The following is a 13,969-nucleotide window of genomic DNA, read 5'->3' as shown; positions in this document are numbered from 1 at the left end:
ACCCTGGAGGAGCTGCAGAGTTCCACAGCAGAGACTGGAGTTTCTGTACATAGGACGACAATAAGCCGTATGCTCCATAGAGTTGGGCTTCATGGCAGAGTGGTCAGAAGAAAGCCATTACTTTCAGCAAAAAACTAAAAGGCACGTTGTGAGTTTGCTTCAAGGCATGTGGGAGACTCCAAAAATATGTATGGAGGAAGGTGCTCTGGTTTTGATGAGGCTAAAATTGAACTTTTCGGCCATCAAAGAAAACGCTATGTCTGGCGCAAACCCAACACATCACATCACCCAAAGAACACCATCCCCACAGTGAGACATGGTGGTGGCAGCATCATGCTGTGGGGAGGTTTTTCAGCAGCCGGGACTGGGAAACTGGTCAGAGTTTAGGGAAAGATGAATGGTGCTAAATACAGGGATATTCTTGAGCAAAACCTGTACCACTCTGTGTGTGATTTGAGGGTAGGACGGAGGTTCACCTTCCAGCAGGACAATGACCCCAAACACACTGCTAAAGCAACACTTGAGTGGTTTAAGGGGAAACATGTAAATATGTTGGAATGGCCTATTCAAAGCCCAGATCTCAATCCAATAGAAAATCTGTGGTCAGACTTAAAGGGAGCCTTTCACCTATACTGACCATTATAGAACACTAATACCATTATCAGCATTATAGTCCCCATATTGGAATGCTACTTACTGTTTATCTGTCCGTCGCTTATTTTCTTCATAAAACACTTTAATTCAATATGCAAAATAGGTCTGAAGGTGCCCAGGGGCGGCATTCAAGTGGCCGGTGCCCAGGCACCTCGTTGCTATTCATATGAAACCCTTCACCCCCTTCACCCCTCTGGCCCGACCTAGGTTTGCTGCACCTGCACACTTCATTCCCCATTATGAGCAGAGGCACAAGAGCGTTTAATGCGCATGTGCCGGAATGGGGAATGAAGTGCGCAGGCGCAGCGAATCTTGTGAACGGCGCTGGATTTCTGAAGAACCTAGGACGAGTGTCAAGATCTTGTACAGAAAAATAAGAGATTAGAAATAAGTAATATTTCTCCTCATGCCTTATTTAATTAGTAAAAAACATGTAGATGATGCATTCTCTAAGAATACACTTTGGAAATCCAGGGAATTAATAGAAAGCAGCTTTTCATCTCCATTGACTTCATTTAGAGTGACCCCATTCTGTTAAGACACTGAAAGACACAGCTTGAGACTGGTGTGGACTCTGGAGACCAAAAGACACAGATTGCCAAAAACGGGTTCCCAGCTACTGCATGAATGCTCCGCCAGATTACACAATGAACTTGTGTCACTTTTCACCCTGTAAAGACATGCAACAGTGTCCAGCCCCAATTTAAATCTTATAAAAGTCTGTTTAAAGGCAAAAAAAGACTACCCATTGTAGGATGCAAAGATTTACAATTTTCTAAATTTACCCAAGATCTCTGCTTGCAGTCACTGAGAATGAAAATCTTGAAGCACATTACAGTACAGCACTCTAAGAGCTTTCCTGTTGGAAGACATACACCGCTGTGATTACAGTATGCAGGCCGCAGTTTACCTTGTAAAGAAGTGGTGCTGTGCATGTACTACTTACACCTTGTGGCAGATCTGTTACAGGAGCGGTATGATGGTATGGTAAGCTGCAATACCGCACACAGCAAAAGCACAAGATTGGTGCCGTTTCTCGAAGAAAGAAGCCGTGTCTTTGTAGTCCGATATAATCCTTTTAAAGGAGTTGTCTCACAATTTAGCAAATTACATTTATCGTGTAGAGAAAGTTAATACAAGGCACTTCCTAATGTATTGCTATTATCCATATTGCCTCCTTTGCAGCACATACACTGCTCATTTCTACGGGTCACAGACATCGCTAAAATCCAGTATCGATGGTTGCGCTTGTATACTATAGGAAACAGAGCTGACCTCTCTGGTGGCCAGGACCGCGGGAGCGTGCAAAGGGACACAGGCGCAGCAGGTCCCGCCTCTGCCACCTTGTATGTGCGCTGCAGCGGTGGCTGTAACCCCTAAATATGAGCAGTGTATAATTCGGTAGAAAAATAAATCAAGCCAGCAAAGGAGGCAATATGGACAATCACGATACATTAGTAAGTGCCTGGTATTAGTTTTGTCTCCATGATAAATGCCATTTGCTAAAGTGAGACAAAACCTTTAATTCTAACTCTGGTGGTATGTAATACTTGGCATTATTTTATTTTTCTAATACTTGGCATTATTTTATTGATCTGCAAAATATTTTTTTTAATAAAAGCATACAACATTTTCTTGGGTCAGTCCCATGTACAGCAGGTTTCGTTTTCTGTATAAAAGGATTAAACATGTCGCACAGTTTGAGATTTCAACTTTGGTAAGTATTTAATGTCTCTAACAAGGCTTCATTCACACGACCATATAAATGAATGGGTCCTCATCCGTTCCGCAGTTTGGCGGAACGGTTGCGGACCCATTCTTTTCAATGGGGCCGCAAAACATACGGACAGCACACAGTGGGCTGCCTGCATCTGTAGTTCTATTCCACGCAAAAAAGATAGAGCATGTCCTATTCTTCTCCGCAATCGCGGATAAGAATAGGCAATTTGTGTACCGCAAAATACATACAGTCGTCTGAATGTAGCCTAGTACATAGGGTTCTATAATCAGACGTATGCTGTATACCTCCCATTCTGTTCGATGTCATACACTGATAAATACGTTATACGGATGTGCCATAAACCACTCGCCAGCCACTCTCCTATATGACTCCCTTTAGGCACTGTTAGCCAACTCAAAAAGTGGCGCACGTCACCCTGGGCCTCTTATGTCAGCTTTTCATTCATGACACATTGATAAACCTGTCTACTGACACTAAAATAACAGGGACATAAGGGGTTATTAAAAGCTGCAGTAATCCACACTCTCATGCAATACCAGAAGTAGAATCAAGCGTCTTTATACTTGCCCTGGGCACTGGCACACATTGGCACCTTGTTAGTAAAAGCTATCCCTGGAGATGAGGCAACGCCGGCAATCAGGCGTTACGTAAATAAGTTCAGCATGGGTGGTGTTCACTGTACACATCCTTAACGCATGCTGTTTTATTATCCTGTTACAGACGGAAGCGTTGGTCTGGAGGACGACCTAGCTATTGGTGAAGCAGTAAAAGAACAGGGTCATACTGAGATCCCTGAGGCAACCACTGGTAAGGCAGAAGATGGCAGGGGAACAGTTACATGCCGTTGCCTCTCTTGGTACGGCTCTGCCTTTGGCTCTGCCATCCTGTCGCCTATGCTTGAACTTACATTTCTGCTCAGAACTTCTTGATGCAGAGCATGTGTGCATTGTGTGTGATAAAGGCAGGCTATGGATCAAAAGCATTCAGACAACCTTGACTCCCAACATCCAAAAGGATAGAGGGCTAGTATATTCCATTCACTATCGAAAAGCACCAGTGATGAGGGAATCCTCCTCACTATGCCACCATCTTGATGGCAGCCACATAAACAGTAGCACCCCATAAAGTCACTGGGATGTATGTCAAGTACACTATTGCCTTTGTGGTCCTACCCGAGTTAGGCTCCATTCACACGTCCGTGTGTGTTTTGCGGATCCGCAAAACACGGAACCGGCAATGTGCGTTCCGCATTTTGCGGACCGCACATCGCCGGCACTTAATAGAAAATGCCTAATCTTGTCCGCAATTGCGGACAAGAATAGGACATGTTCTTTTTTTGGGGGGGGGGGGACGGAATTGCAGACCGGGAAGTGCGGATCCGCAATTCCGGATCCGGGCAGCACATAGTGCGGCCCCATAGAAATGAATGGGTCCGCAATTCCGTTCCGCAAAATAGGGAACAGAATTGCGGACGTGTGAATGGAGCCTTATAGGTACATGTGAGGGATATTGGATGTGAGGGTCCGCTTTTTTGTTTGCTCAGAAACAGCGCAGCTATGGCCCTGGGCTATGTCTGGTGCAACAAGTCTGAGCTGCAATAATAGAGACAGCCTGTGACCAAGAGTATCGCTGTTTCTGGAAAACAAGAGCCACAGATTGTAGGCCATTCCTGTATGACATCCACTTTGGTACGAATTAGAATACTTAAAGAGGTTGTCCGCTTTACTTATATTGATGACTTATTCTCAGGATAGGTTATCAATATCAAATCGACGAGGGGCCGACTCCCGACAACAGCTGTTTGAAGAGACTGCAGTGCTCGTATGGGCACTGCCTTTTCTTCATTGTTTGCCTGCTCGCCGTCGCAACTGCACTGGTGAGCAGGTGTAAATTCTACTATAGCGTCCCTATTTACTTCTATTGGTTGGCCCCAATCTGATATAGGTCATCAGAAAGCGGACAACCCCTTTAAGGTAGCTACACACAGTAGATTAGTCATCTTAACTTAGCGATTTTGTTGGTCCCAGCTTTTCCGCAACAGAAGAAAGAAGGATCCGGCTGTTGGATTCAGCATGAACGATCATTTGTTCTTAAGGGAGATAAGCTACCATCTGAAGTGTCTGGCAGCAATAATAGCTTAGCTATCTAATATGTAATGCCACCTCAAAGGGCTTGTCCTATCTGGACATGTATGCCATATCCACAGGATCTCATCTCCGCTCCTGTCTTAAAGACCATGCCATGGGAGGAAGCTGTGCAAGCGTGGTTTTCTCCATTCACTACTATCGGACTTCCTAAAATATGCCTGTCCTCATTAGAGAGGATGCCACTCTCCGTTTGCTGCTATGGGACTTCAAAAATAGCATGTAAGCATGCTTGGCTATATTCGGAAGTCCCATGGCAGCGAATGGAGTCAGCCACGCATGCGCAGCATCCTCTTCATTAATGGTGTGGTCCCTTTCTTGACATAGGGTCTGTTATATGGCTATCCTGTGAATATGCTTCAATTGTTAAGATGGAACAACCCCTTTAAGGAGAAGAGATGGTGAGTCGGTAGATAGAGTGTTCCACTGTAGCTACTGATATAATTCCTCTTATTCACACAGACTCATATATGACTTTGTCCCATTGCTTTCTTTTATCACACACTTTAGTTGCCTTGCTGCTTCTACTAACTTTGCTCACTACTGCCTTTTCCTAGCAGTTTCCTAGCATGTTCCCATTTTATATAAAGCTTATCATTGTATAATGTAAATTAAATCAACCTCTTGTTTCAGTTGCTCAAGCTGAGATTTTACAGAATGATAAACTGGAACAATATGTGTTTAGCCTAAAGTAGCCTAACTTTTCATTATAAACAGTTGAAGCTTTAGTTACATAAGACATGAACAAACCCTTTAAATCTAACTTCACTTTTCTAACAGCATGAGGACCTTTTTCTCTTCCTGTTTACTGCAGTTGGGTTTTCTTTTTGCTTTGCTGACTCTATTGCTGTTGGAAAATAGTCTTCTCTTCTCCTCTATCTTCTACAGCGATTATTCTTTATTTTCTTGCCTGCCTCTATTTTATTTCTGTCCTATTGAGATCTGATCATAAAACCATCCTGTTGAACTAGAATAGCAGCAGCTAAGATAGACAGCAACCAGGGGCTTGATTCCTGATGATTGATCTTAAGTTTATACAACAGTACCTTATTAGAGGATGCAACCGTGACTTAAAATGTAGTTATCATGAGTGTGTTCATTTATGCAAGACCAGCCTATAACCACATAAAGCCAACGTCTCGCTAGACAGCTATGAACTATTGAAGATAACCTTAAAGGGGTATTTCCAACTTGGACATTTATGTCATCTCCACACTTCATACCATAAATGTCTGACAGATGTGGGTACCCCCAGATGCCTGGCTCATCTTGAGGTGGGCAATTCCTTCAGGCAAAGAATTAAAGGGCGGAACTCGGACATATCCCTGTTTTCACCTAGGCAGCCCCTCTGACATTTCATCGCGCAGGACAAGAGCTTTTTCTGGAGATCTGGTGATGTACCGGGCTCTCCATAGGTATGTGAGAGCCCGGTGACATCATTGGTACTAATGGGTGGGCTGTAGCATAGCTCTAGGCTGTGAAACAGCTAGGGCAGCGCTAAATCCCGCCCATCAGTGCCGGTGATGTCACCGGGAACACTACATTGCACCTAGCAGTGAAAACTGTAAACAAAAACCCTTGCTCTGCGCGATACAGTGCAGGGCAAGGGAGAGCATCGGAGCATGAAATGTCAGAGGGGCTACCTGGGTGAAAACAGGGATATGTCTGGGTTCAGAGCTGAAAGGTAGCTGCTCAGCTGTTGCCATCACTCCCATAGAAGTGAATGGGAAGAACCATGCAGGTGCACCTTTCAACTTGTCTTCTGCCCAAATGTGACCAGGTTTTCCGTGACTTCCGTACTCCACATAGGTGTGACCCGCATCTATCAGACATTTGATATGAATGTCCAAAGCGGATATACCTCTTTAATTAGGGTGCCCATACACTTTAGTTACTGTAATTGTCAGCCAAACAGGCCAACAGCTATTTGTTCAGACCCCCCTTATATACACACTAGAGTCACATTATTATGATCACCAGGTAATATCCAGAGTAATCGCCATACGCAGCACGGACAGCAGCTAGAGGGGCTGGGAGTGACTCAATAAGGTCCTAGTAGGTTGTCACAAGTATCTGGAGCCATGCTGACTGCAGTGCATCCCACAGCTGCTGAAGGGTGCATGGGGGAGGATCCATAGAACGCACGCAAAGATCAAGGTGGTCCCACAGATGTTAAAGTGTTTTCAAGTCTGGGGAATTAGGGGGCCGGGGTAGCACTTGGAAGTCTTACTCTTCGAACCAGTGTCGGAAATTTCTAGCTGTGTTACATGTTACATTGTCCTGCTGGAAGATCAGTATCACTGCCGATATCCAAAACAGTAAGTGGTTATAATAATGTGACTCGCCTGTGTATATGTATTTTCAGTGGAGAGAAGGTAATAAGCTGCTGCCACCTGACAGTGGCCTTTCTCTGTGAGAACATAGGATCGGGCCTGGTAACATCCAACATACCTTTAGTTCCTCTCAACATCTGTGATTGGGGAAGAGTTGGGACACCCCTATACATATTAGACAGGCTACCAATTCTGACAAAATTGGCAAGTCCAGTTTAGTTTCATCTAATGTATATGGACACTTTTAGTTCCTGTGGTAATAAATGATCATAATTGTCACCAAACAAGATAATTGTGACCAAACACAGTTTGCACTTATTATAGACTAAGAACCAGGGCTATGTCTATATTCTAGAAGAATCATCAGCTCTTTTCCCCCAGTGGCAGTATCACACTGACAGAAGCACCCGATCCTCAGCTTCCTACACATGTTGGTTGAGGCCTTCAATGTCACAGTTCGGTAAATCATTTAGTGGGGGCAAAGAGAAGCTATATCGGCTTGATACCAGCATCTATAAGCTGCCCTAGCTCAGTGCACACTTTATTAGTGTCAATTTATTAGTTTAAAGTTGTACAACCTTACTTTTATTTATATGTGGTCTTTGGTGTGATTCCTTAGAAATGACCAAGACTATTGAAAACAGGTTAAGGCCTCCAAGATTGTGGGGAAAATTGCCCATACACTGGTCATGCATTACCATTGTTGTGGCTAGCTTCTTGGCATCTGAGATCAGTCAGTTATATTTACTGAGGACTTCTCACTGACCTTCACTTTATATCCTTCAGCCGAAGAAGCTGGTGTCGTTAACACCCCCAGCCAAGAAGACCAGGCTGCAGAGAGTGCAGCGAAAGGTACTTGTTAGACCCACATGCCTACAATCTATAAGTTAATACTAATTCTTTACTGAGCATTTTTTCATATTTGTAATGCCAATTTCTTAACCTAACCCCTTCCCTCCAGCCCTACTGTTAAAGAAATATTTGGAAAACATTACATACAGAGCTATAAAACATACAGGGTAATACAGCAACACATACGGTGCCCATTGTGCTTCCTAATACTATACTGCAGAAACAGATAATCCCCCTTCCGCTGCCCCCCCCCCTTCTTGTCCCTAACTGGCGCTGCCTGAGGCAATCGCCTCACCTTGCCTCATTTGTGGTGCACCCCTGATCTTTTAATATGCAGAGGAGATGGTAGATTTTGCATCTAGTGCCACAAGATAATTTATATCTCCAATATCCAATAATATTACCATACTACAAAATGAGCTGTATACATTGCTTATTGTAAAATGCTTATTGTAGCCTGCGTCACCAGCTACTCTTTCTTTTTACTTGCAGTTGGGAAGGCCAGGTAGAAAGCATATATACTCAGACAATCTTTTATACTGAGTTCCATTGGACAAGTGCTTGTGTTTTGTAGGTCCCCTCAAAGACTCTTGAAAGACTCTCAAAGACTATTTGAGGTGGTGATATACTGGTTTTCGTTAAAGTTCTCCATGCCATCTATTGAGCAACCTTCTAGTTTACCAATCGTAAGAACTATGCTGGTCGAGGCTCAAATATGTCTTAAAGGGAACCTGTCATCAACTTTATGCTGCCCATACTAGTGGCAGAATAAGGTAGAGACAGGTGAGTTGATTTCAGTGGTCATTTATAAGTTAAAAGTAAGTGGTTGCCGAGAATCAACATCACAATCATTGCAGACTAGACCTGGAAAAGAATCACGGCCACCTGAGAAGAGTCATGGTTATTTATGAATTCCTGCTCTCCCCGCCACCTGCTGATGACTTATAGGCTTCTACCTAGTTTTCTCCCTTTCTCTCTAGGAGAGAACTGCCAATCATCAGCAGATGGGCGGGGAGAGCAGGAGATTATAAATAACCAGGACTCTTCTCAGGTAGATTTGACTCTTCTCAAGGCCTGGGCTCCAATGATTATGATGCTGGTTCTCGGCAACCACTTACTTTTAGCTCATGAGTGACACATCGCTCAAATCAGCATTTCTGTCACTATTTTATGCTATCCTCAGTGAGGTCAGCATAAAGTTGATGACAGGTTCCCTTTAAAGACCATGTATGTTTCTATGGCTTTCAGGGTGCAGTCCTAGAAGATCTGAGTTCAGATTTGCATAGTAAAGTAATAGGGTTAATACTCTAAGCTAATGTTCTTAAAAGAAACATTATAACCATTGATCATCCATTATGAAAGTATGGATGGAGATAATTGCCAACTGTATTGATTCCCATTGTGCATTTCAGTGTCATCTGTCAGACGTTCTTTGTGGTGGTAGATTTGTTTGGTATGTGTTTTCTTTGACAAATGATGCATATTCATTACATTCTTTTCATGTCAAATGTGCAATTTCACCTGAATCTTAGAGATAAAAATTCCGGCAGCCGCAGGAGAGATGGAGATTCAGGAGTCCTCAAGTAGCACACCAGTTACAGAAGTGGGTACGGGAGGTGATAAATCTATAACAGAACGTGATGTGGATGATTTGTGTGTCATTACTGGAGACACATATGAAGATGTCAGTCCCGGCTGGACAACATTGAGTAATGAATTTACAGAACCTTCTGAAAATCAAGACAAACATGCATTAATCCAAGAATCCAATGGGATTGTTACTCACAGGGATGATGATGATGGTAGGTTGGAAGAACCCAGATATGAAGGTGGGGAAGAGGAGCAGGATAGCACGGTATCTATGGAACTACAACTTGGTCTACAGCCTGAGACCAATGGCCTTGCATTGGACGTAGAAGAACCCCACAAGCTCCTCGATGGCTCAGCTTTTACAGAATCAAACAACAAACATGAGGATGATGTACAGAAGCCACATGATGACATAGCAGCTGATTCTTTTCCAGTTGAAGACCAGCTAGTGCTCACTCGCCGACAGCCATCTGTATCTATTTACCAGGTAGAGGTTGATGCCAACAAGCCAATAGACGGCAACAAGATATCACCATGTGAAGCTGCCATTACACCAAGCCAGGACACATCAGAAAAACATTCGCCATCTGTGGGTGATGTTGTGGGAATCCCTAGGAAACGAGTATCTCCACATGGATCTGGAATACCCGTCAGCAGGGTTCCTGTATTTAAAGGTGTGTTCCCACTTGTTATCTTCTAGTGACCAGCCTACTAAAGTCTCCAATCTCCCTGGGCTGCCTTTTGCTTTCCTAACTTGCTTGGAGAAGGCACCAGAATTAATAGCACATGCCCACCACCTGCTCCATCCTTCTTCACATCCTCGTATGGTTATCATTGTTTGGTTTGCAGTTGCCTCCCAGCGCATGACGCATTTTGCATGATCTCCACTTACCTCACTGCATGTCATGCCACGTATACTCATCTAACAGCGAGAGGCACTAAGAAAATTAGTGTGTACAATAAATTTATTAGATCAAAAAGATGGACAGTCAAGCAGAAATGAATGTGTTTTAGTGCGACTAATATTTATGTCGAGTTTGTGCCCTCAACATTTGATGAGTAAATGAAATGGTATCTGAAAAATTCTGCAAGGTAAATGTATAAGGATTTCCTTGGTGATTACATTTTATAATAGTGCACTTTATATGGAATCTCATGTCTACATCAACAATAGATGTCAAAGGAAGAAAGATGGGCCCTGCCTCTCAGAGAGGTTTGTGTACCTAGGTAGGTAAATAAATGAATATTAACTTATATGGATATCCAAGAAATAGTACCTGGTCGGGAAAGGGCTAAAAGTCCAAACAATGTTTATTTTTCCACATAAAAAAGACAGCCGTCCAATACAATACAGGGCATCCAATAACCATCAGGGTGCCTTCACAAGCGGCAGATTTTGTGTCGGAAAATTTCAAGACTGAAAATCAGTTCCATTCACCTTAATGAGGCTTGCAGAAATCCAGGTGCTTTCTGCCACAAAATCTGCCTCGTGTGAAGGTACCCTTACTTGGGTGAAGCCACAGCATATGAAGTATAACATAAAACATCAAATAAACACCTGCCCGTGTGGGCACTAACTATACAGAGACTTCTCTCTCTCACAACCTCTCACAGGCTTTGCACAATCACATGGTCAAACAGCCACCGTGCTTTGACTTCCATATATTTCCCAGTAACAATCCCAGTAGCCATGCCTGGGATCGCCTCAGGCTAGGAAAAAGTTGTGTACTGGATTGTGGGAGGGAATGGCATATCCCACTACCTACCTACATGCCATTCCATTAGAATCCAGCCCAATCTGTGCTTTGCTGAATCAACTTTTGGATTCTGTTTTACCTCTTATATCTGTATGTGTTTCTTACATTGGCATTTACTAAATGTGTAGTAGCAGCTGCAGAGTACTGAGTGGGTTAACACCGACATTAGCCATGATGTCACCACTTAAACTTCTGCCATTTGGGGCTGCAGCCTTTAAACTATATTTTCAGCAACATACGTCCCAGCAGTCTGGAAAATAAACATACCATGAGGTATAAACATGAGGAATAGAAATACAGGATGACTGAACACACAAATAATCCTGAGAGCATCCCACAAGCATGCTGACATCTTTACTGACGTTTCCCATCTTACTTACTACCTGATCTATGCAGAGGTCATTAGTCATGCAAGTCGGCATTGTGAAGGCAGATAGGGCCAAATTTATCATTAAGATTCGTCACGTTTGTTCGACTTTTTCAAGAAGAACACTGAAAACTATGCCAGCCAGGGACTGCCGGATGCTGGACCTAATTTATCATGAGGCGCACACCTCATCATAAATCAGGCGCAGTATCCGGCAGCGCGCCTGGTTATCATAGCCGCTACCATAGTGTTTGGTGTTCTGTAAGCGTCCTCTACTTTCTGCTCATCAGTGCCAGACATTAAATCCCAGTATCGACTCCTTTATAGTCCATACTGGCCTTTAAAGGAACGTTCCATTAAAGTGAATGGGAGCAGCTCTGCAGTAGCCACTGCACAGTGTATGGAGATGAGTATTTCCAGTGCTTGGTTCCCGCACGGCCGTTCCCGATAACAGTTAATCATTAATAGTTAAAGGGATTGGCCACTTTCTGGTTACTGTTGACCAGTGTGTATGTAAGATGACTGGATGGCACTTACGACTAATATAGCCTTCGTTGATACTATGCACCATCTTGTTGGGCAAGTCTGATCGGTCGCAATAAAGGTCCTGTTCATAAAATGGCTGCTGATGGAGAGTCATGTGACCAGACACGGCACTCCGCCTCCTCCACTCACCTACACTGCACCTGCCATCTGCACCGTTTGGAGTTTAATGCAGGTGTATTGTGTGTGAATGGAGGAGGAGGAGTGATGTCTGGTCACATGACCCTTCTGCAGCCATCTTATGGGCAGGACCTCTGCGCGGACAGCACAGGACATTTGCCCAAGTAGAGGACAAGTCTCATTTATTAAGGCCGGCATTTTCCTATACCTGGCGGTGGATCCGCCGCAGTTATAAAGAGGTGCAGGCCTCTACATAACTTCGGCGGATCCACCGCCGCTTTTAAATATAAGACAGTTTCCTAGCTGTCTTATATTTAGACAATTTTCTACACCTAAAACAGATGTACAAAGTGGTAATTGAGACGGGTCTGCCAGCACTTCCCTGCCCACTTCCCTGCGCCGCAATCTGCATCAGAAATACGCCTCATTTAGGCGAATTTCGGTTTAATAAATGACCCTTTATAATAGCAAATGCCATACAGTCTTCTTACATACACATTTATTAACAGCAGCTTTAAGGCCCTTAAACCCTTTTTAATATTAGATCAGTGGTCACCTCGGCACTCCCGCCAAACAGCCGATTCAAGGGGCTAAGCCGCCTGTGCAAGCAGTGCTGCCTCCTCATTGTTTACATTGTACAGAGTATTTCAGCCTTGTCCACTTTATTATATGCTTCTGCATAGAAAAGTATAGTAGATCACACATACCTAATAAACCATATACTGATGTATACCATCCTGATGGATGCCAATTGGACATTCTTTTGACCTCCATCAGGTAATAGATTTATCACCGATCCTTTGGACAGGTTATAAATGTCCATCATGGGGAATCCCCTTTCCTCCTCCATTCCAATCTGCAGGCTCCTTAGCTCACATCTCCCAGAATTCCACACTGTCTTGTGTCAATACAGAGCTTTCTCTGGTGATTTGTGCCATCTAGTATAATCTTTATACTGTGACCCAACTGCAGTAGAGAGCGTTAGGCGGGGCGGACTGGCCATAGACCCTACTGGGAAATTTCCTAGTTGGCCGATGTCTAGGAGGCCACCTCTTGGCCACCAGCCAGGTACATAAAGATCTGATGCTCTCAGCGTTCATTAATGTAGGAGCCTCAGGCACTTATGCACCTGGCCGTGGCTGCAGGTGCCCTTCTGAATTTAACTATATTGCCATCCTCAGGATGACGACACAGTTTCATACTGTGGCACAGGCGGCAGTATTTTATGCTGCAATGTGGTATTTGGTTCTGCTAGGGAGCTGGCGTAGATTTAGAGAGGTGTTGGATATGGTGAAGTTATGTAGAGGCGGTGCCTCTACATAACTTCGGCACATCCACCGCCAGCTAAAGGGGTATTCAGACCGGTCTTAATAAATGACCCCCTATAGTCTTATGTTATTAGGACTTTATGCATGGAGGAAAAGGGGTATTAAGACCGGCCTCTAAAACGCCGGTCTTAATAAATGACCCTCTATATTCTTATTTTATTAGGACTTTATACATGATGTTTGATCACCTGAAGGGAGGCTCTCCTGACATGTCTCTTTGTATAAATACTTATACTCGTATTTCCCATAAAATAAGTGTGGAGCATCTATTTGTGCAGTTCCTTTGTTATTCCTCCTAGAAATATATAACTACATTGACATCTATGAGTAATTATGTGCTGACAATTCAGGCTGTGTAGGGATACATCATATTTGCTGTGCAGAAGCAATCGGGCAGTGATGATGATACCCAGTTGTCAATTTATTCATTCATTTCCAGGAGGGATCAAGGAGGAATGGCACAACATCATATTTGTGTGAATAGCTATTCTGAAGCTTCATTGTCAATGGCAATGTATTAAATATGTCATGTCTAGACTC

General features: G+C 43.6%; 1 protein-coding gene across 13 annotated transcripts in view; it reads left to right on the top strand.

Moving 5' to 3' along the window:
- Positions 1–13,969, top strand: part of MAPT (microtubule associated protein tau) — a 75,272-nt gene that overhangs the window by 38,333 nt on the left and 22,970 nt on the right. For 10 of the 13 annotated variants that reach the window (XM_044299347.1, XM_044299349.1, XM_044299346.1 and 7 more), the window contains 3 exons: positions 3,116–3,202; positions 7,659–7,724; positions 9,257–9,988. In XM_044299347.1, the coding sequence (XP_044155282.1) occupies positions 3,116–3,202; positions 7,659–7,724; positions 9,257–9,988 (885 nt within the window). The remainder of the gene's footprint in view (positions 1–3,115; positions 3,203–7,658; positions 7,725–9,256; positions 9,989–13,969) is intronic. The other 3 variants (XM_044299353.1, XM_044299357.1, XM_044299356.1) reach the window with 3 other exon arrangements.

This window comes from Bufo gargarizans, chromosome 6, assembly GCF_014858855.1.
Source record: "Bufo gargarizans isolate SCDJY-AF-19 chromosome 6, ASM1485885v1, whole genome shotgun sequence".
In the NCBI taxonomy this organism is placed as follows: Eukaryota; Metazoa; Chordata; class Amphibia; order Anura; family Bufonidae; genus Bufo; species Bufo gargarizans.
This window is presented reverse-complemented; position numbering and strand designations above follow the sequence as displayed.